The sequence below is a fragment of the Epinephelus lanceolatus genome, chromosome 1 (genome assembly GCF_041903045.1).
Source record: "Epinephelus lanceolatus isolate andai-2023 chromosome 1, ASM4190304v1, whole genome shotgun sequence".
NCBI lineage: Eukaryota > Metazoa > Chordata > Actinopteri > Perciformes > Serranidae > Epinephelus > Epinephelus lanceolatus.
This window is the reverse complement of record NC_135734.1, coordinates 53444545-53470000: the sequence shown is the minus strand read 5'-3', so window position 1 is coordinate 53470000 and position 25456 is coordinate 53444545. Positions and strand designations below refer to the sequence as shown.

Here is a 25456-nt window from a genome sequence, read left to right as displayed (position 1 = left end):
TAAACAGGTTTAAATATAAACATGAGTAAATATAAACAGGTTTAAATGTAAACATGTGTAAATATAAAGAGGTCTAAATATAAACATGAGGAAAATATTGCTCTTTCCACTGCCACCTACTCCAGCCTCCTAAAATCCTCCACCCAAGCACTCCTACTGATCAGTGCTCTGTCTCTCTGGACATTTTCATTAACAAAATCAACACCATGCACGTACAGCTACAGCCCTCCTTCACCTCCTCAAATGACCCACCCTAGTCGGTCACAACAGGCCAACTGCTCATCAGCTCCCTCTCCAACTTCACCCCTCCAACATAAGAAACCACTGCTGAGCTCATTCGCAAAGCAAAACCAACCACCTGTGAGCTCGATCCCCATCCCACTACTCTCCTCAAAGCCTGCCTGCCATCCATGTCCCCCATGATCACTGCAACTGTACCCCCGAACCTTAAACTGGCTGCAATTACACCCACTCTCAAAAAAACCAGTGCTGACCCATCTGACCTTAACCACTACAGGCTAAACTCTAACCTCCCCTTCACATCCAAAATCCTGGAGAAGGTGGTTGCAGCTCAACTTCAGTCCCACCTTGACTAAAACAACCCCCATGAACCCTTCCAATCTGGTTTCCGCCCAAAACACAGTACTGAAACAGACCTGGTTAAAATCACCAACGACCTCCTCCGTGCAGCTGACTCTGGACTGCTCACCCTCCTTATCCCCCTCGATCTCAGTGCTGCATTTGACACCATCTCCCACCCACTACTCCTGGAATGCATGGCTGAAATTTCGATCACTGGTGTTGCACTTTCGTGGTTCACGTCATATCTTACTGACAGACAACAGTTTGTCCAGATGAGGAACCACAGGTCGAGATGTTCTGCTGTTTTACTGGGTGTCCCCCAGGGGTCAGTATTGGCTCCACTTTTATTCATCATCTACCTCATTCCCATGGGCACAATCCTCTGTCACCATGGTGTTCATTTGCACAGGTCCACATCTCATCTAAACTCTCCACTGCCCTTCCTCCCACCTCCATCACTACCTACCTTCCTCTGCTGGTCTCCTGACCATCCCCACCTCATGCCTCTGTACCATGAGTGCTTTCAGCTGCACTGCCCCCAGGCTCTGGAACTCCCTACCTCCACACATCCGACAGTCCGACAGCATAACATCCTTCAAATCCACCCCAAAACCCACCTGTTCAAATTGGCCTATGCACTGTGACACTGACTGTATTCAGAACACAGAACACAGATCAGGCTGTATGAACCGTAGTAGATTTCGGAGAACAGGAGGGTGTGTCAATATGAAATCTATGCAATAATGACGACATCATAATGACGTCTAATCATCTTCTGAAGTCCGTTTCTTTTGGACACAAACTGTCTTCTCTACCTGACGACCTGGATGGCTGTGTGTCTCATCCATCTGTCTCCATCAGGCGGGCATCCTCTTTGACATAGATGGCGTCCTGCTTCGCGGTGGCTCGTTGATTCCAGCGGCTCAACGAGCTTTCCGGAAGCTTGTGGACCAAAACAACAACTTCCTGTTTCCCATTGTCTTCGTCACCAACGCAGGAAGCTGTCAGAGACATGACAAGGCCCAGCAGCTGTCTCACCTGCTGGACATCCAGGTAGGACAGGAGAAGGCTCTGCCCCCTCCTGGTGCCAATCATAGACTCATATATTGATTACCAGGGGGGTATTCCAGAAAGCGGGTTTAGTGAAAACTCTGAGTATGTTAACCCTGAGATGAGGGAAACTCTGGGTTTTCAGTTCCAGAAAGAGGTAAATCAAACTCTGAGTCAGTCACCATGGTAACAGACTCTGTGAACATAACCTGCTCGCTGACAGGTTTCCTTCAATAAACCCTGAGTGTTTCTCTGTCTCCTCCCTCTTACACGCTGTTTCATTTCCTCATTCATTCAGTCCGTGTCAAAGCTTGTATGGAAGCGCATTCATTAGCGGAGATTTACCATCTGTCACAGTCTAAATCCTGCTGGATATTAGTTTGTTACTCAGGACTGTCTGAAGTTGCTGAATTTATGCACATCAATCATTTCTTTGGACATCAGCTTTTGTCTTTACATTCAAATATTACACAGCGAGAATTCACCCTCAGCTCAGAATCAAACCTCTGTCCTTTTTATATTTATTATTTTTATAACACTGTGCACAAGGATCAGACTGTCAGTCTGTCAGAGCAGCTCCCAAATGTTTATTGCACATAATGTGTAGGTCTAATTATTTAAATGTTAAAAATGGGTATGAAGCTTTAGACACGTAGTATCAATGACTAATGATCTCTGTCACTGATGTCATTGGTCGCACTGATGGAACATAATTCCTATATCCTAATATTGGGGATTATATGTTCATATTTCTGAGTGAGCAATGGTGCAGCATTTCACTGTCTTTAAATTTAATACATTTGTAGCTGAAATAAAGTCACTGAATGCTGTTGAGTCAAGATACAAATAGATGTGCAACATTTTCAAATCTACTGTATTTTAACCTCAAAGTCTTTTCAAGTGCAAATCACCAAACATATTATTACTGGGTCAGACTGTGAGTTTACAGTCATGTCTTTATGTCTTTGATCTATAGCCTAGCCTATATGTTTTAAATCTTCTGCCTCCTGTGTTTTTCCCCATCAGATTAAATCTCAACAAATATATTATTGTATATTATTAATATAATGTAATGTATCTACAGCCTGATACACAGTCAGATTCCACCACTTTATCTTTATTAAGGAAATGTAAGTCTGATAAATGATGAATAAACTTTTTTATTAACTTTATGGTTAACTTATTGACACTTTCCTCGCTCTGACTCAGGCTCTTCTTTTAAAGATAAACGTGCACTGTCTGCTACACATGCATTAATATCTCTACATCCACTGGATTAAAATGGAGGCGCTGTCTTTTATTTACCTGTTGCCATGGTGAATCGGAGCTCCATTGATGATGGCTTTTTATTGTCGGCTTAACTCAGAGTGATCATACTCAGAGTTGACTGAACTAACTCAGATCAGCTGTTCTGGAACCAGTAACTCCCATCGTTTCCCATCTCAGAGTAAATCAACTCAGAGTTCAGGGTTAGACTCAGAGTTTGTTGAACCTCCTACCTGGAATACCCCTCAGAAGGATCAGCTCCTTGTTTGATTGGTTGTTGTTGTTTTTTTTATGAAATGTAAATATTTGTTTGTTGTTCAGTGACTGCTGTGACTGGATAAACATGATCATGGGACCTCCCTGTCCCTGTAGGTTGCCCCAGAGCAGGTGGTTCTTTCCCACAGTCCTTTGCAGATGATGAAGAGTTTTCACGATAAATGTGTCCTGGTGTCTGGACAGGGACCAGTGACGGACATCGCCAACACGTATCCTTCACATCACTAACCCCTGACTGCCTTTGTCTCCATGGTAACAGCAGCTGAGGTTCATGGGTACTGTAGTATTGTTGATTCTATCACATTCAGGAGTCCATTAAAGAAATAAGAAATCCACACATTAGTGTTTATATAAATATACATGCAGCGCTCCCATTGGCCAGACCTGCGACACATAGATGTGAACGTTAAAATAAAGGATGAGCGGATTTTTTAAGGACTGTCTCCTGAAGGACTGTCTCTGAAGTGTCCTCTCATTCTAGTTTTATTTTGTCATCATGTCATGTGACTAACGAACAGGTGAAGCTTCCTCTTTCTTCAGGCAGGTGTTGAGAAGCTCCTCCCCCTCTGCCTCAGTCACTGTGTTTACAGCAGACTATTGTAATGAGGGCCGAGATGTAGTGAAGTAAGAATCTGATCACTGTCTCCAGTTCACAGTTTAACAGAGGAACCTTAAGGCTCGTAGTTTGTACTCGTGTTTACAAAACCGGGGCTGTAGCACCACTTTCTGGGCCCTGTGCCCTTATACAGTCTAAGCGGCCAAACTGTCAAACTGTCTTAGTGCTCTGTGCTGGCGATAGCTGAGACTGCAGGCATCGTGTTTTTGAGTTGTCCGTATGTATATCTGTACATCTGTACGTCCGTATTTCGATCTCGTCCTTGTGAACACGATATTTCAAGACCAGCCAGAGGGAGTTTAAATTTGACACAAACGTCCACCTGGACTTAAGAATAATTAGAATGTTGTGGTTGAAAGTCAAAGGTAAGGTTAGCGTGACCTCACAAAACACGTTTTTGGCAATACCTGAAGAATTCATACAATGGAATTTTTCACAGATGTCTAGCGAGATAAAATAATGAAGGTCAAAAGTTCAAAGGTCAGCTTGACTGTGACATCATCATGTTTTAACATCATATCTCAGGGACAGAAGGGGAGACATTTGGTCAGATACTGAATTGGTGACTCTAATCTGGACTGATCGGACTGAACCACTGAGACAGGTCAAAGAGCGTCCGCCATTTTATATACATACATCAATCAATCAATCAATCAATTTTATTTATAAAGCCCAATATCACAAATCACAATTTGCCTCACAGGGCTTTACAGCATACGACATCCCTCTGTCCTTATGACCCTCACAGCTGATCAGGAGAAACTCCCCAAAAAACCCTTTAACAGGGAAAAAACAGTAGAAACCTCAGGAAGAGCAACTGAGGAGGGATCCCTCTTCCAGGACGGACAGACGTGCATCTGGCAGGACCACGGCAGCAGCACAACCACACACGTCACACTATCCAGGCACCGCTGCAATATGAGTTAACCTGAGAGACAGTGGAGCACAAAGGCTCCGGAGAACAACATCAGTCAGCTGATTCTTTCAGTCACAACAGCAAGTACAAACAAATCACAACAATTAACAAAAACAAACTTTTCACTCCAGGTTTTTTTTTTACGTCAGCTGTTGTTACCACATCTGTTGTTACTACATCTGTTGTTACTACGTCTGTTGTTACTACATCTGTTGTTACTACTTCTGTTGTTACTATGTCTGTTGTTACTACGTCTGCTGTTACTACGTCTGCTTTTACTACGTCTGTTGTTACTACATCTGTTGTTACTACGTCTGTTGTTAGTACTTCTGTTGTTACTACGTCTGTTGTTACTACTTCTGTTGTTACTACTTCTGTTGTTACTACATCTGTTGTTACTACGTCTTCTGTTACTACGTCTGTTGTTAGTACTTCTGTTGTTACTACATCTGTTGTTACCACATCTGTTGTTACTACATCTGTTGTTACTACGTCTGTTGTTAGTACTTCTGTTGTTACTACGTCTGTTGTTACTACTTCTGTTGTTACTACTTCTGTTGTTACTACGTCTGTTGTTACTACATCTGTTGTTACTACGTCTTCTGTTACTACGTCTGCTTTTACTACGTCTGTTGTTACTACTTCTGTTGTTACTATGTCTGTTGTTACTACTTCTGCTGTTACTACGTCTGTTGTTACCACATCTGTTGTTACTACATCTGTTGTTACTACGTCTCCTGTTACTACGTCTGCTTTTACTACGTCTGTTGTTACTACTTCTGTTGTTACTATGTCTGCTGTTACTACATCTGTTGTTACTACGTCTTCTGTTACTACGTCTGCTTTTACTACGTCTGTTGTTACTACTTCTGTTGTTACTATGTCTGTTGTTAGTACTTCTGCTGTTACTACGTCTGTTGTTACCACATCTGTTGTTACTACATCTGTTGTTACTACGTCTTCTGTTACTACGTCTGCTTTTACTACTTCTGTTGTTACTACTTCTGTTGTTACTATGTCTGTTGTTACTACGTCTGCTGTTACTACGTCTGCTTTTACTACGTCTGTTGTTACTACTTCTGTTGTTAGTACTTCTGTTGTTACTACGTCTGTTGTTACTACTTCTGTTGTTACTACTTCTGTTGTTACTACGTCTGTTGTTACTACATCTGTTGTTACTACGTCTTCTGTTACTACGTCTGCTTTTACTACGTCTGTTGTTACTACTTCTGTTGTTACTATGTCTGTTGTTACTACTTCTGCTGTTACTACGTCTGTTGTTACCACATCTGTTGTTACTACATCTGTTGTTACTACGTCTCCTGTTACTACGTCTGCTTTTACTACGTCTGTTGTTACTACATCTGTTGTTACTACGTCTGTTGTTACTACTTCTGTTGTTACTATGTCTGTTGTTACTACGTCTGTTGTTACTACATCTGTTGTTACTACATCTGTTGTTACTATGTCTGTTGTTACTACGTCTGCTTTTACTACGTCTGTTGTTACTACTTTTGTTGTTAGTACTTCTGTTGTTACTACGTCTGTTGTTACTACTTCTGTTGTTACTACGTCTGTTGTTACTACGTCTCCTGTTACTACGTCTGCTTTTACTACGTCTGTTGTTACTACTTCTGTTGTTACTATGTCTGTTGTTAGTACTTCTGCTGTTACTACGTCTGTTGTTACTACATCTGTTGTTACTACTTCTGCTGTTACTACGTTTGCTTTTACTATGTCTGTTGTTACTACTTCTATAGTTACTACATCTGTTGTTACTACTTCTGTTGTTACTACGTCTGTTGTTACTACATCTGCTGTTACTACGTCTGCTTTTACTACGTCTGTTGTTACTACTTCTGTTGTTAGTACTTCTGTTGTTACTACTTCTGTTGTTACTACGTCTGTTGTTACTACATCTGTTGTTACTACGTCTGCTTTTACTACGTCTGTTGTTACTACTTCTGTTGTTACTATGTCTGTTGTTAGTACTTCTGCTGTTACTACGTCTGTTGTTACTACTTCTGCTGTTACTACGTCTGCTTTTACTATGTCTGTTGTTACTACTTCTGTAGTTACTACATCTGTTGTTACTACTTCTGTTGTTACTACGTCTGTTGTTCCATGTCTGTTGTTACTACATCTGCTGTTACTACGTCTGCTTTTACTACGTCTGTTGTTACTACTTCTGTTGTTACTATGTCTGTTGTTACTACATCTGTTGTTACTACGTCTTCTGTTACTACGTCTGTTGTTAGTACTTCTGTTGTTACTACATCTGTTGTTACCACATCTGTTGTTACTACATCTGTTGTTACTACGTCTGTTGTTAGTACTTCTGTTGTTACTACGTCTGTTGTTACTACTTCTGTTGTTACTACTTCTGTTGTTACTACGTCTGTTGTTACTACATCTGTTGTTACTACGTCTTCTGTTACTACGTCTGCTTTTACTACGTCTGTTGTTACTACTTCTGTTGTTACTATGTCTGTTGTTACTACTTCTGCTGTTACTACGTCTGTTGTTACCACATCTGTTGTTACTACATCTGTTGTTACTACGTCTCCTGTTACTACGTCTGCTTTTACTACGTCTGTTGTTACTACTTCTGTTGTTACTATGTCTGCTGTTACTACATCTGTTGTTACTACGTCTTCTGTTACTACGTCTGCTTTTACTACGTCTGTTGTTACTACTTCTGTTGTTACTATGTCTGTTGTTAGTACTTCTGCTGTTACTACGTCTGTTGTTACCACATCTGTTGTTACTACATCTGTTGTTACTACGTCTTCTGTTACTATGTCTGCTTTTACTACTTCTGTTGTTACTACTTCTGTTGTTACTATGTCTGTTGTTACTACGTCTGCTGTTACTACGTCTGCTTTTACTACGTCTGTTGTTACTACTTCTGTTGTTAGTACTTCTGTTGTTACTACGTCTGTTGTTACTACTTCTGTTGTTACTACGTCTGTTGTTACTACATCTGTTGTTACTACGTCTTCTGTTACTACGTCTGCTTTTACTACGTCTGTTGTTACTACTTCTGTTGTTACTATGTCTGTTGTTACTACTTCTGCTGTTACTACGTCTGTTGTTACCACATCTGTTGTTACTACATCTGTTGTTACTACGTCTCCTGTTACTACGTCTGCTTTTACTACGTCTGTTGTTACTACATCTGTTGTTACTACGTCTGTTGTTACTACTTCTGTTGTTACTATGTCTGTTGTTACTACGTCTGTTGTTACTACATCTGTTGTTACTACATCTGTTGTTACTATGTCTGTTGTTACTACGTCTGCTTTTACTACGTCTGTTGTTACTACTTTTGTTGTTAGTACTTCTGTTGTTACTACGTCTGTTGTTACTACTTCTGTTGTTACTACGTCTGTTGTTACTACGTCTCCTGTTACTACGTCTGCTTTTACTACGTCTGTTGTTACTGCTTCTGTTGTTACTATGTCTGTTGTTAGTACTTCTGCTGTTACTACGTCTGTTGTTACTACATCTGTTGTTACTACTTCTGCTGTTACTACGTTTGCTTTTACTATGTCTGTTGTTACTACTTCTATAGTTACTACATCTGTTGTTACTACTTCTGTTGTTACTACGTCTGTTGTTACTACATCTGCTGTTACTACGTCTGCTTTTACTACGTCTGTTGTTACTACTTCTGTTGTTAGTACTTCTGTTGTTACTACTTCTGTTGTTACTACGTCTGTTGTTACTACTTCTGTTGTTACTACGTCTGTTGTTACTACATCTGTTGTTACTACGTCTGCTTTTACTACGTCTGTTGTTACTACTTCTGTTGTTACTATGTCTGTTGTTAGTACTTCTGCTGTTACTACGTCTGTTGTTACTACTTCTGCTGTTACTACGTCTGCTTTTACTATGTCTGTTGTTACTACTTCTGTAGTTACTACATCTGTTGTTACTACTTCTGTTGTTACTACGTCTGTTGTTCCATGTCTGTTGTTACTACATCTGCTGTTACTACGTCTGCTTTTACTACGTCTGTTGTTACTACTTCTGTTGTTACTATGTCTGTTGTTACTACATCTGTTGTTACTATGTCTGCTGTTACTACGTCTGCTTTTACTACGTCTGTTGTTACTACTTCTGTTGTTACTACATCTGCTTTTACTACTTCTGCTGTTACTACATCTGTTGTTACTATGTCTGCTTTTGCTACGTCTGTTGTTACTACATCTGTTGTTACTACATCTGCTGATACTACATCTGTTATTACTGCTTCTGCTGTTACTACTTCTGTTGTTACTATGTCTGTTGTTACGTCTGCTTTTACTACGTCTGTTGTTAGTACGTCTACTGTTACTACGTTTGCTTTTATATTTGTTGTTACTACGTCTGTTGTTACTACTTCTGCTGTTACTACGTCTGCTTTTACTACGTCTGTTGTTACTACTTCTGTTGTTACTACGTCTGTTGTTACTACTTCTGCTGTTACCATGTCTGCTGTTACTACGTCTGTTGTTACTATGTCTGCTGTTAATACTTCTCTTGTTACTGCTTCTGTTGTTACCATGTCTGCTGTTACCATGTCTTTTGTTACTACGTCTATTGTTACTACATCTGTTGTTACTACATCTGCATTTACTACATCTGTTGTTACTACATCTACTGTTACTACGTTTGCTTTTACATCTGTTGTTACTATGTCTGTTGTTACTACTTCTCTTGTTACTGCTTCTGCTGTTACTACGCCTGTTGTTACCATGTCTGCTGTTACTATGGCTGTTGTTACTGCTTCTGCTGTTACTACTTCTGCTGTTACCATGTCTGCTGTTACTATGGCTGTTGTTACTGTGTCTGCTGTTGCTATGTCTATTGTTACTACTTCTGTTGTTACTACGTCTGCTGTTACCATGTCTGCTGTTACTACGTCTGTTGTTACTACATCTGCTGTTACTATGTCTGTTGTTACTACTTCTGTTGTTAATACTTCTGCTGTTACTATGCCTGTTGTTACTACATCTACTGTTACTGCCTGTGTGTGTGTGTGTGTGTGTGTGTGTGTGTGTGTGTGTGAGACATTGGGTCATGTGATCATAGCAAGTGTTTTCGGTCTTGACTGTGTTGATGTCAGTCTGGGTTTTCAGAAGGTGGTGAGTGTGGAGCAGCTCAGAGAACACCACCCTCTGCTGGACAGGATGGAGCACAACAGGAGCCCATCACTTCCTGTGAGCAGCGTACCTGTGACAGGTGACATCACTCCCAGGTGACATCACTCATGTGACGTTGTTTCCTGTGTTTCAGGCGTGTCCTCTTCCAACTCTCCCCCGGATACAAGGTACACTCTGTTTATCATGTTTACTTCCTGTTTCTGACTCGTACAGTGATGATGTCACAGGTGACCTTCATTATACGTTTAACTTCAAACACTCTTGAGGGCCCAATCCCAAATTGGCCCCTATCCCCTCGCCTATCCACTCCCCCTCCGTTTGCGCAGTCATGCGGAGCTGTGCTATATTAAAGGAGCAATAAGCGAAATTCATCATTTCTAGATTGAAAGAATTTAAAAATTGCTATGTGAAGAACTAGAGGTGTAATTTCATCTGGAGTATAGCATGACCTCACACACCCTCTCTGTGTGGATCTCCAGCCCATTGTTTACAAGCCTGTCCGGCTGTGCATTCATGTACGTTCATGTGAATCCCCCTGTCTACTGCGTCTTCTTCAGAGTCAAACTTCTTCTTCAGAGTCAAACCTCTGAAGAAGACGCAGTAGCGACCAAACGTCAGTTTGTTTGTACCTAATTAAAAGCTCTGCAATTTTATCGAGTGCTCCAGCCTCCTTTCATTTGGGTTCAGTCATTTTTTGAAGTGGTCCACTTGATTTAGTGTCAAATATAATTATGTGTTCACAGGGACAGAAGAAAAAACAAAGCAGTTCATCAATCTACGAATTAAAAATGAGAGAGAGTCTGCTGCAAAGCAGGGACGGGAATAAGATTGTCCAGTGTCGCGGGGTCCTTTTGCTCAAAACTCCTCAAAAACTGGGAAAAACCCAGACATAGTCGGAAAAATATTGTGATGGAGTGATTTATTATGCCGGCCTCCCAAAGTGCACACAGTAATATTTACAAAAAGTGAAAAAAACATGGAAAAATATTGTTTACAAAATGTCAACATGTCCAAAAAAGAGAGTTCTTCAACAACTCAAAATACCTTTTTCAAAAACACAGGTTCCAGCACACAGTCTGGAGGTAAAGCAGGTGTTACCTCGTCTGTAATCACAACAAGACTGACTCATCCAGGGCCAGAGCAGCCTCCTTTAAACCAGATGCCCCTCCCACTAGGCATATTATTCACACACAAAAAAACAATCAGCACACTGAGTAACCAAAACACAATTTACAGCTTTCTAAACTCAAAATAAACATAAAGCAAAATATTCATGATGTTCATAAATGTTCTCCTTTAACCCCCACAAGTTATTCACAACAAAAGTTAATTTAACATCCAAGAAACGTAACAATGCAGGTCACATGATCATTAGGCACGAGAACAGACTATTTAACAGAGCAAAAATGTTACGACTGGTTTGGCCAACCAGACTGAATATGTAACATATTCCGTAAGGTAAGTGATCCCTCCTCAGTTGCTCTTCCTGAGGTTTCTACCGTTTTTTTTCCTGTTAAAGGGTTTTTTTGGGGAGTTTTTCCTGATCAGCTGTGAGGGTCATAAGGACAGAGGGATGTCGTATGCTGTAAAGCCCTGTGAGGCAAACTGTGATTTGTGATATTGGGCTTTATAAATAAAATTGATTGATTGATTGATTGATACAAGGATCGTGTGAATGTATGGATATAAATATATGCAGAACTACCAATTGTGCACCCTTGGCTGCGCTACAAAGACAGAGGGATAATTGAGTGGTTTTATTTCTAATATTTAATGAAGAGGGAGCGTGGACGAGGAAATGAATGAGAACGAGTGTGAGTGTGAGTGTGTGCGTGTGCGCGCTGCCCACAGTCAGTGAAAGAGCCGCTCCGTCACATCATCCCCTCCTCCTGGAGGTTGGCGATGTGCGGGCTGGCTTCGTCACACCCAGATTAATGAATGAAGTTCATGTGTGAATGTGTGAACTGTGTCTCGAAAATATGAACATGAATATGAATATGAAGTTAATTACTGTGATGACGCTGCACTGTAACCCTTATCTGACTTATTCAAGTTTATTTTTCATGTAACTCATTTTAATTCATATTTAAATGTATATTTAATAACCTGTTGCTCTATTTTGCTTTCACAAAGCATCTGTCGGTATCCATGGTTACATCTACTTCCTTTTTCTGGTAGAGTGGCGAGGGTGTCCCATGGTTTGGCTTCTCTTTTATACACTTCCCCGGTAACACTTCATAAGACAGCCTGCGTTTCAGAGTGTACCTCTTGCCCATTTTCCCAGGAGTTAGCGTATAATGACGCGGTCACTTGGCATATACTTCCCCAGGAGTTAGAGTATCCCTCACGGTCACATTCCCGGGGGTTAGAGTATAACTCGTCACTTATGTAATTTCCAGAAACTTATGATTTAATTTCCTCATGTGAATCTGTATATGTATGAAGTGCAAGAAAAACAAATGGTTTTGCCCTTTGCTCATGGCAGTTGATTCAGTCACTTTTATGTAGCCTATATGTCATCAGGCAATTTCACCCACACTCCAGGGTTTTCATATTTATGTTTTGTTTACATTTCATTGAATGAGTTTGAATATGAATATGTCAAGAAATGGGTCTATATTCTGCGAATTGCCTAATTAACGGGCAGGCTGGAGTACAAAGCAAACTTACCTCTCTCAAATGCACATCTATGGAAGTCTTGGAGTGCCATCCGAGGACCAAACACAAACAATACAGTAATGTAATAATATAGCCTACATAAGTGCTGTTCTCACATCTACAGCGTACTTTCACCAAAATTTACAGGGAAACTAGGCAGTACTTTCCACCTAAGTATAGACTAACAATGGGGACTGGGCTGGATTATGAAGTTTGCACTGTTTGCCTGTCCTTAGTCTGAAAGTACTAGGTAATTTCCCCAAAACTCACAGAGAAAGTAGACAGTACTTTCCACCTAAGTATAGACTAACAGTGGGGACTGGGCTGGATTATGAAGTTTGCACTGTTCTCCCCTCCTTAGTCTGTAACTTGGCACTCAGATGTTAACCCTTTAAACACAGTTAGTTCAATGCTTCACAAGGTAACAATATTACCAGAAAATAATACAAAGACGAATCAAAGTGTCCGGCGCAGCTGGTGCAGTTAAGGTTTGGCTGACTGGCGGACAGTGCGCACATCAATTCAATCAATCAATCAATTTTATTTATAAAGCCCAATATCACAAATCACAATTTGCCTCACAGGGCTTTACAGCATACGGCATCCCTCTGTCCTTATGACCCTCACAGCTGATCAGGAAAAACTCCCCAAAAAAACCCCTTTAACGGGGAAAAAAAACAGTAGAAACCTCAGGAAGAGCAACTGAGGAGGGATCCCTCTTCCAGGATGGACAGACGTGCAATAGATGTCGTACAGAACAGATCAGCATAATAGATTAACAGTAATCCGCATGACACAATGAGACAGAGAGAGAGACAGAGAGAGAGAGAGAGAGAGACAGAGAGAGACAGAGAGAGAGATGCAGGTAATGACAGTAGGTTACAACAACATTATTGAAAGTAATAATATTATAGTTATAGTTCTGGCTACTGTGGTACAATATGTTGAAAGTATGTATTAATATCTGGCAGTATACATGTGTGACAATAGTCATATGTGTATAATAACAGTAGAAGTATGACTAATGACTAATGATGGCAGCAGCAGCAGGAGGCATCTGGCAGGACCACGGCAGCAGTACAACCACACACGTCACGCTGTCCAGGCACTGCTGTGATATGAGTTAATCTGAGAGACAGTGGAGCACAAAGGCTCCGGAGAAGAAGCCGAGTTAGTGACATCCAGAATGGCCGAGTTAGCAAGATGCAGTAATACAATACGAGAGAGAGAGAGAGAGAAGGAGAGAAGGTGCCCGGTGTATTATGGGGGGGGGGGAGGTGGCATAATCAATATCACATAACCCTAACCCAGACTAGGCCTAAGTCAGCCTAACTAGGGGCTGGTACAGGGCAAGCCTGAGCCAGCCCTAACTATAAGCTTTATCAAAGAGGAAAGTCTTAAGTCTAGTCTTAAATGTGGAGACGGTGTCTGCCTCCCGGACCGTAACAGGAAGATGATTCCACAGGAGAGGAGCCTGATAGCTGAAGGCTCTGGCTCCTGATCTACTTTTGGAGACTTTAGGGACCACGAGTAACCCTGCGTTCTCAGAGCGCAGTGTTCTGGTGGGATAATATGGCACTATGAGCTCTCTAAGATATGACGGAGCTTGACCATTTAGAGCTTTATAAGTTAACAGTAGAATTTTAAATTCAATTCTGGATTTTACAGGGAGCCAGTGCAGAGAAGCTAAAACAGGAGAAATATGATCTTGTTTCTTCGTTCCTGTTAGTACACGAGCTGCTGCATTCTGAATTAGCTGGAGAGTTTTTAAGGACTTACTAGAGCTACCTGATAATAGAGAGTTACAGTAATCCAGCCTTGAGGTAACAAAAGCGTGGACCAATTTTTCTGCATCTTTTTGGGTCAGGATAGGCCTAATTTTCGCAATATTACACAGATGAAAAACTGCAGTCTGTGAGGTTTGTTTTAAATGAGAATTAAAAGACAAATCTTGATCAAATGTTACTCCAAGGTTTCTTATGGTAGTGTTAGAGGCCAGAGCAATGCCATCTAGAGAAACTATGTCATCAGATAAAGAGTCTCTGAGTTGTTTGGGGCCAAGAACAATAACTTCAGTTTTGTCTGAATTTAACATCAGGAAATTGGTGCTCATCCAAGTCTTTATGTCTTTAAGGCAGTTATGGAGTTTAGTTAATTGATTACTTTCTTCTGGCTTCATCGATAAATACAACTGAGTATCATCCGCATAACATATAATGATGTTACCTAAAGGAAGCATATATTGAGTAAATAGGATTGGTCCAAGCACAGAACCTTGCGGAACTCCAAAACAAACTTTGGTATGTAAGGATGATTCATTATGAACGTCAACAAACTGAAAACGATCAGATAAATAAGATTTAAACCAGCTTAGTGCAGAACCTTTTAGGCCAATTAAGTGATCCAGTCTCTGCAGTAGAATTTGATGGTCAATTGTGTCAAACGCCGCACTAAGATCTAATAAAACAAGTACAGAGACGAGTCCTTTGTCTGAAGCAATCAGAAGGTCATTTGTAATTTTAACTAGAGCTGTCTCAGTGCTATGATGCACTCTAAATCCTGACTGAAATTCCTCAAATAAATTATTATCATGGAGAAAATCACACAGCTGGTCTGCGACTACTTTCTCAAGGATCTTTGACATAAAGGGAAGATTAGATATTGGTCTATAGTTGGCTAACACCTCTGGATCCAGGGTGGGCTTTTTTAGTAGAGGTTTAATTACAGCTACCTTAAAAGACTGTGGTACATAGCCTGTTAATAAGGATATATTGATCATATCTAATATATGAGTGTTAACTAAAGGAAAGACCTCCTTAAGTAGCCTAGTTGGGATGGGGTCTAAGAGACACGTTGATGATTTAGATGAAGAAATCACTGAGGTCAATTCTTGAAGAGAAATTGGGGAGAAGCAATCTAAATATATATTAGGTCTTACAGCTGTGTTTGAGGTTAGATAGGTACTATCTGAGGACAGGAGGTCATGAATTTTGCCTCTAATAGTTAGAATTTTGTCATTAAAAAAGCTCATAAAATCATTACTGCTAAGGGCTAAAGGAATACAAGGCTCAATAGAGCTTTGACTCTCAGTCAGCCTGTCTACAGTGCTGAAAAGAAACCTGGGGTTGTTCTTGTTTTCTTCTATTAATGCTGAGTAATAGTTTGCTCTGGCATTGCGGAGGCCCCTCTTATAAGTTTTGAGACTGTCTGTCCAGATTAAACGAGATTCTTCCAGTTTGGTCAATCGCCAATTCCTTTCAAATTTTTGCGATATTTGTTTTAACTTACGGGTTTGAGAGTTATACCAAGGAGCAAACTTTCTTTGCTTTTTTAACTTCTTTTTAAGAGGAGCTACAAAGTCAAGTGTTGTCACCAGAACCTCACAGGCAGGTTTCCAGAATATCAGGCACATTAATGATGCAATAAATACCCAAAAAAACACTATTCAATGCAACTATCTGCAATCAGCACATAAATGTATCTCTATATTGACTGTCCCGTCACATTTGATGTCAGATCAAAGGGGATTGGCACCGTTTGGCACGTTTGGCACGCGTAATGGAAACTCAACCTGATTTGATTAACACAGCTGCAAACTAATGAGTTCACATCCCTCTCAGCCAACCACAAACAGCCACAGCATCAGATTATATAGAGTATATATTCAGCATCTGTCATCTTAGAAAAGTCAAAAGAAAAGAAACAGAGTGAGACTGCGAGAGAGAAAGAGAGAGCGCGTGCACAAGAAAAACCCAACATTGATTTACAATTGTGGTGACCTCCTCCCAGGCTACCTTTGCATCATCAGCCCGTGGAGGTCTGCTCGCAGTGTCCGAATATACGGAACTGCGAGCTTGGACCTCCCGGACCAAAACATCAGTTTCCTCCTGGGAGACCCTGACGCTGCTGCTCTCTTCTGCCATGGCGAACTGAGTAAACTCTCATTACACCTTTGTGCGGCGCATTTAAGGGCGAGGAGAGGGGCTCATTTGATTGGTGTGATGTGTGTAAAACCCACTCCATGCCTTCTCTCCTCCCTCTTTCCAACTTGCACAGGTAGGAGGGACAGAGGTGGGAAAGAGGAGTAGCTGCGCCAGCGCACACGGTGTGCCAAACTTGCAAAATCCACCTGGCCACACCCAGTTGGCGAAGTGCAGGTGCGCTGCGCCTCTGCCTCGCCCAGTCTGCAAAACTAGAGGCCTTTAAGTCAGAAGTCAAGTGGAAAAGGTCGTTGTGATACTACGACCACACTGGAGTGTGACGCTCAAGTGATGGAGATGGAAGAATGGATGGGCTCCTGCGGCTAAAAGGTGATCTTGATCCAACTCCTTGGGTCAAGGCAGAGATCAGGTTCATGGGTGGCTCGCCATCTCTCTCGTCAGGTAGAATCTCAAATCCATATGTAATTTTCCATAGGATCTCAAAAACCTCACCTGTGTAGAAACAGAGCTATTACTATTTTGCATCATCAACTTCAATTGTTTTATGGCCATAATCAATATCACATAAATACATCATAGTAACACAAAGTGAGCAGATTAATAACTTTTAACTGTACAGTTTTTCTCAGCATGGAATACTTCATCCTGTCTCTGTAAACATATATTTGGAATAAAACATTCAATTTAATCATGTTCAATTCTGTTTTCTTACTGTATGCTAAAATTATCTGATGACATGTTGCATGATATTAGTTTGTGATATGAAAGTGAATAGAACCAAACACGCGCCTCGGGTTGCACTGCTCGAAACTAGCTCTGCGCGGGCTTCGCCACCCTGCGCCACCCTGCGCTGCACTGGGAACCTAGAGGCCAAAAAGTGCATTTGTCACAATAAAGGATTAAAACTAAACTGAACAGTTTATAACAGAAGGACTCTGCTATTTTTTGTCAGGGACACTTTGATTTGTCTTTGTATTATTTTCTGGTAATATTGTTACCTTGTGAAGCATTGAACTAACTGTGTTTAAAGGGTTAACATCTGAGTGCCAAGCTACAGACTAAGGAGGGGAGAACAGTGCAAACTTCATAATCCAGCCCAGTCCCCACTGTTAGTCTATACTTAGGTGGAAAGTACTGTCTAGTTTCCCTGTAAATTAGTATGCAGTAGATATGAGAACAACACCTATGTAGGCTATATTATTACATTACTGTATTGTTTGTGTTTCGTCCTCGGATGGCACTACAAGACTTCCATAGATGTGCATTTGAGAGAGGCTTTGTACTCCAGCCTGCCCGTTAATTAGGCAGTTCACAGAATATAGACCCATTTCTTGACATATTCATATTCAAACTCATTCAATGAAATGTAAACAAAACATAAATATGAAAACCCTGGAGTGTGGGTGAAATTGCCTGATGACACATAGGCTACATAAAATCAATCAATCAATCAATGAATTTTATTTATAAAGCCCAATATCACAAATCACAATTTGCCTCACAGGGCTTTACAGCATATGACATCCCTCTGTCCTTATGACCCTCACAGCTGATCAGGAAAAACTCCCCAAAAAAACCCTTTAATGGGGAAAAACGGTAGAAACCTCAGGAAGAGCAACTGAGGAGGGATCCCTCTTCCAGGACGGACAGACGTGCAATAGATGTCGTACAGAACAGATCAGTATAATAAATTAACAGTAATCCGTATGACACAATGAGACAGAAAGAGAGACAGAGAGAGAGAGAGAGAGAGACAGAGAGAGATGCAGGACAGACGGTAATGACAGTATCTTACAACAACATTAATGAAAAAAATAATATTATAGTTATAGTTCTGGCTACTGTGGTACAATATGTTGAAAGTATATATTAATATCTGACAGTATACATGTGTGACAATAGTCATATGTGTATAATAACAGTAGAAGTATGACTAATGACTAATGATGGCAGCAGCAGCAGGAGGCATCTGGCAGGACCACGGCAGCAGCACAACCACACACGTCACGCTGTCCAGGCACCGCTGTGATATGAGTTAATCTGAGAGACAGTGGAGCACAAAGGCTCCGGAGAAGAAGCCGAGTTAGTGACATCCAGAATGGCCGAGTTAGCAAGATGCAGTAATAGGATACGAGAGAGAGAGAGAGAGAGAGAGAAGGAGAGAAGGTATCCTATCCTATTTACTCTATATATGCTTCCTTTAGGTAACATCATTAGAAATCACTCTATAAATTTCCATTGTTATGCAGATGATACACAGTTGTATTTATCGATGAAGCCAGAAGAAAGTAATCAATTAACTAAACTCCATAACTGCCTTAAAGACATAAAAACTTGGATGAGCACCAATTTCCTGATGTTAAATTCAGACAAAACTGAAGTTATTGTTCTTGGCCCCAAACAACTCAGAGACTCTTTATCTGATGACATAGTTTCTCTAGATGGCATTGCTCTGGCCTCTAGCACTACTGTAAGAAACCTCGGAGTAATATTTGATCAAGATTTGTCTTTTAATTCTCATTTAAAACAAACCTCACAGACTGCATTTTTTCATCTGCGTAATATTGTGAAAATTAGGCCTATCCTGACCCAAAAAGATGCAGAAAAATTGGTCCACGCTTTTGTTACCTCAAGGCTGGATTACTGTAACTCTCTATTATCAGGTAGCTCTAGTAAGTCCTTAAAAACTCTCCAGCTAATTCAGAATGCAGCAGCACGTGTACTAACAGGAACTAAGAAACAAGATCATATTTCTCCTGTTTTAGCTTCTCTGCACTGGCTCCCTGTAAAATCCAGAATTGAATTTAAAATCCTACTGTTAACTTATAAAGCTCTAAATGGTCAAGCTCCGTCATATCTTAGAGAGCTCATAGTGCCATATTATCCCACCAGAACATTGCGCTCTGAGAACGCAGGGTTACTCGTGGTCCCTAAAGTCTCCAAAAGTAGATCAGGAGCCAGAGCCTTCAGCTATCAGGCTCCTCTCCTGTGGAATCATCTTCCTGTTACGGTCCGGGAGGCAGACACCATCTCCACATTTAAGACTAGACTTAAGACTTAATTAATTTAATTTAATTTAGTTTATTTGATAGGAACAATGCAGGTCTTTCCTCCTTGATAAAGCTTATAGTTAGGGCTGGCTCAGGCTTGCCCTGTACCAGCCCCTAGTTAGGCTGACTTAGGCCTAGTCTGCCGGAGGACCCCCCTATAATACACCAGGCACCTTCTCTCCTTCTTTCTCTCTCTCTCTCTCGTATTCTATTACTGCATCTTGCTAACTCGGCCATTCTGGATGTCACTAACTCGGCTTCTTCTCCGGAGCCTTTGTGCTCCACTGTCTCTCAGATTAACTCATATCACAGCGGTGCCTGGACAGCGTGACGTGTGTGGTTGTGCTGCTGCCGTGGTCCTGCCAGATGCCTCCTGCTGCTGCTGCCATCATTAGTCATTAGTCATACTTCTACTGTTATTATACACATATGACTATTGTCACACATGTATACTGCCAGATATTAATACATACTTTCAACATATTGTACCACAGTAGTCAGAACTATAACTATAATATTATTACTTTCATTAATGTTGTAAGATACTGTCATTACCGTCTGTCCTGCATCTCTCTCTCTCTCTGTCTCTCTCTCTGTCTCATTGTGTCATACGGATTACTGTTAATTTATTATGTTGATCTGTTCTGTACGACATCTATTGCACGTCTGTCCGTCCTGGAAGAGGGATCCCTCCACAGTTGCTCTTCCTGAGGTTTCTACCGTTTTTTTCCCCGTTAAAGGGTTTTTTGGGGAGTTTTTCCTGATCAGCTGTGAGGGTCATAAGGACAGAGGGATGTCGTATGCTGTAAAGCCCTGTGAGGCAAATTGTGATTTGTGATATTGGGCTTTATAAATAAAATTCATTGATTGATTGATTGATTGATTGAAGGTGCCCGGTGTATTATAGGGGGGTCCTCCGGCAGATACATATACAGATTCATATGAGGAAATTAAACCATAAGTTTCAGGAAATTTCATAAGTGACGAGTTATACTCTAACTCCCGGCAAAGTATGTGGTAAGTGACCGGGAGGAGTTATACCCTAACTCCCGGGGAAGTACATGTAAAAAGTGGGCGAGAGGTACACTCTGAAACGTGGGCTGTCTTATGAAGTGTTACCCACTTCCCCTTAATCAGGCGTGCCCTCCGCAGCTGCGAGTGTAACTTGATTTGGAGTGACACTCGGTACTGAAGTGGTAGTGGGTAGGGAGTGGTTTGGGATTGGGCCTAAGTTTCCTGGCTCTTATTTTGGCGCCGTGTCACTGACTACCTGTGTCGCCATAGCTATCATCCTGTTCGGAGAGCCAATCAGATGGGAGACCAACCTGCAGCTGCTGATCGACGTGCTGCTGACCAATGGAAGACCAGGCTGCATGTATGAAGCTCAGGTGCCATCCCAGCTGCCGGTGCTCGCCTGTAACATGGACCTGATGTGGATGGCCGAGGCGCCATCACCACGGTAACCAACACGTCGCAGGAAGTCGGTTCAAATCTCAAGGCAGGATGATGAGGTTTGACCCCTGACCTGTGCTGCCGTAGGTTTGGTCACGGGATGTTCCTGCTGTGTCTGGAGTCAGCCTACAGGAAGCTGACGGGCCATGAGCTGCAGTACAAGGCGCTGCTTGGAAAACCCGCCCTGCTGACATACCAGTACGCCGCTCGTCTGCTGAGGCTGCAGAACCACCACCACCAGCTGACCACCATCTACGCCATTGGGTAACTGCACCACCCAAAACACCACCCACACCATCTACACCATCGGGTAACTGCACCATCCAAAACACCACCCACACCATCTACGCCATCGGGTAACTGCACCACCCAAAACACCACCCACACATCTATGCCATCAAGTAACTGCACCGCCCAAAACACCACCCACACCATCTACGCCATCGGGTAACTGCACCGCCCAAAACACCACCCGCATCATCTACGCCATCGGGTAACTGCACCGCCCAAAACACCACCCGCACCATCTACGCCATCGGGTAACTGCACCACCCAAAACACCACCCACACCATCTACGCCATCGGGTAACTGCACTGCCCAAAACACCACCCACACCATCTACGCCATCGGGTAACTGCACCACCCAAAACACCACCCACACATCTATGCCATCAAGTAACTGCACTGCCCAAAACACCACCCACACCATCTACGCCATCGGGTAACTGCACCGCCCAAAACACCACCCACATCATCTACGCCATCGGGTAACTGCACCGCCCAAAACACCACCCGCACCATCTACGCCATCGAGTAACTGCACTGCCCGAAACACCACCTACACCATCTACGCCATCGGGTAACTGCACCACCCAAAACACCACCCACACCATCTACGCCATCGAGTAACTGCACTGCCCGAAACACCACTTACACCATCTACGCCATCAGGTAACTGCACCGCCCAAAACACCACCCACATCATCTATGCCATCGGGTAACTGCACCACCCAAAACACCACCCGCACCATCTACGCCATCGAGTAACTGCACTGCCCGAAACACCACCTACACCATCTATGCCATCGGGCAACTACACCGCCCGAAACGGCACCTACACCATCTATGCCATCGGGTAACTACACCACCCGAAACGGCACCTACACCATCTACGCCATCGGGTAACTACACCACCCGAAACGGCACCTACACCATCTACGCCATCGAGTAACTGTAAAACCCGCAACACCACCTACACCATCTACGCCATTGAGTAACTGCACCGTCCGAAACATCACCTACACCATTTACACCATCAGGTAACCATGGGTAACACAGCCTCACTGTTTCGAGGTGTTCGGAGGTCATCGCTGTTGGTTTGTGTTGAGGTGAACAGATTTCTGACACATCTGACCTCTGACACCCCCTGACCTCTGACACATCTGACCTCTGACACCCCCTGACCTCTGACACGCCTGACACAGAACACTAAGGAGGAAAATGTAACCAAACGGTCCTCTTTTTGCCTAGCGACAACCTGATGACAGATATCTACGGTGCTAACCTGTTCAACCGCTACCTGGCTCAGCAGCATGCTGCTATGACAACTACCACCAAGCTTGTTGCCAAGGGAATGGGGAGTCAGGTGGCAATGGTGATGGCGGAGGAGGAGGTGGCGTGTCCAGCTGCTCAGTGTCGAACCATTCTGGTACGTTTAATGTCGACCTTCCTGTCAGACGGCAACTAGTGATGGAGAGCTGACGCCGTTGTGGTCGACTGCTCCTCCATCACTTTGTTTACCTCTGTACCCACAAAGTTAGTATTCGAGATCTGGGTATGTGGTGACATCACAGTGACACCACTAAAACACAATTTGATGTTCGCATTGACCATCTGATAACCACATGTCTCTTCCTGTTCACAGGTGTGTACAGGTGTCTATAACCCTCACTCTCCGTTACCTAGCGTCACAGAGACGATCTTCCACGGTCACAGAGATCTAGTGCTGGAGCCTGACCTGGTGGAGCCGCATCACATCGTGGAGGACGTGGAGGCTGCCGTCGACCTGCTGCTGCAGCAGGAGAACTCTCCTACCTGACCTCTTACACCACATGACACCACCTGACCTCTGACACACCTGACACCTCTGACCTCTGACACACCTGACACCTCTGACCTCTGACACCACCTGACCTCTGACACCTCTGACACCACCTGACACCTCTGACACCACCTGACCTCTGACACACCTGACACCTCTGACACACCTGACACCTCTGACCTCTGACACCACCTGACCTCTTACACCTCTGACACACCTGACATCTCTGACCTCTGACGCCACCTGACCTCTGACACACCTGACACCTCTGACACCACTTGACCTCTTACACCTCTGACACCACCTGACCTCTGACACACCTGACACCCCTGACCTCTGACACACCTAACCTCTGACACCACTTGACCTCTGACACCACTTGACCTCGGACACCTCTGACACCACTTGACCTCTGACACCACTTGACCTCGGACACATCTGACACCACTTGACCTCTGACACCACTTGACCTCGGACACCTCTGACACCACTTGACCTCGGACACCTCTGACACCACTTGACCTCTGACACCACTTGACCTCTGACACCACTTGACCTCGGACACATCTGACACCACTTGACCTCTGACACCACTTGACCTCGGACACCTCTGACACCACTTGACCTCGGACACCTCTGACACCACTTGACCTCTGACACCACTTGACCTTGGACACCTCTGACACACCTAACCTTGGACTTTAACCCTTTAACATTGAATAATCTTTATTGGTCTAACTTCTGTTTAATATGATTCTTTACTGAAATAAAAAACTTCATGTGAAAAGAAATTATGCTTCAATTCATCATCCTCAGTGTTCAGAGGAGTTACAGATAGATGACAGACGGATTGGACGGACAGACAGACAGATAGATGACAGATGGATGGACAGATACAGAGTAACAGAATCAGAAATACTTTTTTAACATTAACATTAATTTTTATTAACAGCACCACCTTGTGGTTGGAGACATGTTGAAATGACAGAACAGAAAATAAAAACATGTTTTATTTTACATATGAACAGTTGTATTTTACATTTTAGTGTTCAGTTCACATTTTCACTTTTTTTCATTTGTAAATTCAAATTTGTAATTTATTTTATTAGTGATTATTTTACTGTTGGATCCATGAACGTAGGGAACGTGTTTCATATCAGTGTTTAAAAACGTCTCCACCTCCGTCACCTCATCACAACAGTCTCATCTGTTTGGTCTCATTTATTTATTTATTTATTGTGATTGTTAGGAGATTTGATCTGACCAATCAGAGCATCCTCTGGATCAAAAGATGATGATGATGATGAAGGAGAGCTTTTATCAGTAACATGTCTGAACAGTTGAACATTTTATAAAATAATATTTGTTGACTGCAATGACTGTAAATGTTAAAAACAAAGTCTGATCAGATGCTCCAGAGCTTTCAACCATGTCACATGATCGTCTTCAACAAACTGAAGGTGTAGTGACACTGGACAGACACAGGAGGAGCTACAGCTGCTGTCTCTGCAGACCGGAGACGCCACAAAACAGAAGGAGACGATTAACCACATCTATGAAATGGAGACGATAAAACACGGTTTCAGAAATGAAGTTGAACTTTCTGATCAGAGATGGAAACAGGTGTCAAACAAAAATAAAAAGGCAGAGGGATAATCAGAGAAGTGAGACCTCAAGACAGAGGACACAAACAAACATTTTACTACAACTCTGATTTCTGTTCTGACAAGTAAAGAACTGTCCCTCAGTGTAAATAAAGAATGACTGGATGATGGTAAATACGCTCCCATTCTAGTGAATAGCTTCATTTCCACAGTGAGCGGTGCGCAGTGCATTGTTCCCACTTCAGGGCTAAAGCCCTGGATGTTTTCAACTCCTAGCGACGCCCCTGTTTAAAACTAACATCCAGGTCTGTGAGATATTTAACTGACACAGTGATTCAGGAGGAAGAGGAGGAGGCGTTAACGTCCAGTCAGCCTCTTGACCTGCCCAACATGGCGGCTTGAAGGGGACGCCTCCAAACAGGAAGCTGGCAGCAGCTGCGCCTGCGCAGTGGCTAACTCCGGGTCCCTGTAAAGATGTCTGAGCAGGCGGGGAGGGAGCGGAGCGGAGGACCCGAAACAAACGGACAGAACCCGTGACTCTCCGCAGCTTTACCGACCAAGGTAAGGGCAGGTGGCCCCGCACAGCCGCTCCGACGGCACCGAAATGCCGCGGAAGGTTTCGGCCTTCAGACGAGCCGGACCAGCGGCACGCACGGCGGTGGGGCTCGTAGGAAAGAGCAGGAATATTGTGCAGGACGCGCAGCGCTGTGGCAGGGGCGTGTCCGCCATCTTGTCTGAGAAGTGGCGCCTAAACAGCAGCTGTCGCTCCGAGCGGACACCGAGCGGGAAGCGTGAA

General features: G+C 42.8%; 2 protein-coding genes across 3 annotated transcripts in view; both read left to right on the top strand.

The window, feature by feature from the left end:
* LOC117256853 (haloacid dehalogenase-like hydrolase domain-containing 5) overlaps window positions 1–24565 on the top strand; it is a 27494-nt gene extending 2929 nt beyond the window's left edge. Inside the window, exons 2-9 of the mRNA XM_078172111.1 lie at window positions 1444–1635; window positions 3271–3383; window positions 9817–9910; window positions 9987–10020; window positions 20787–20961; window positions 21042–21218; window positions 22486–22663; window positions 22880–24565. Of these exons, the coding sequence (XP_078028237.1) occupies window positions 1444–1635; window positions 3271–3383; window positions 9817–9910; window positions 9987–10020; window positions 20787–20961; window positions 21042–21218; window positions 22486–22663; window positions 22880–23053 (1137 nt within the window). The 3' untranslated portion in view covers window positions 23054–24565. The remainder of the gene's footprint in view (window positions 1–1443; window positions 1636–3270; window positions 3384–9816; window positions 9911–9986; window positions 10021–20786; window positions 20962–21041; window positions 21219–22485; window positions 22664–22879) is intronic.
* A 557-nt stretch (window positions 24566–25122) lies between these two features.
* The window catches only part of pcif1 (phosphorylated CTD interacting factor 1), a 41128-nt gene continuing 40794 nt past the window's right edge, over window positions 25123–25456 (top strand). For both annotated transcript variants that reach the window (XM_078172106.1, XM_078172102.1), the window contains exon 1: window positions 25123–25221. The gene's annotated coding sequence lies outside the window, so the exon portion shown is untranslated. The remainder of the gene's footprint in view (window positions 25222–25456) is intronic.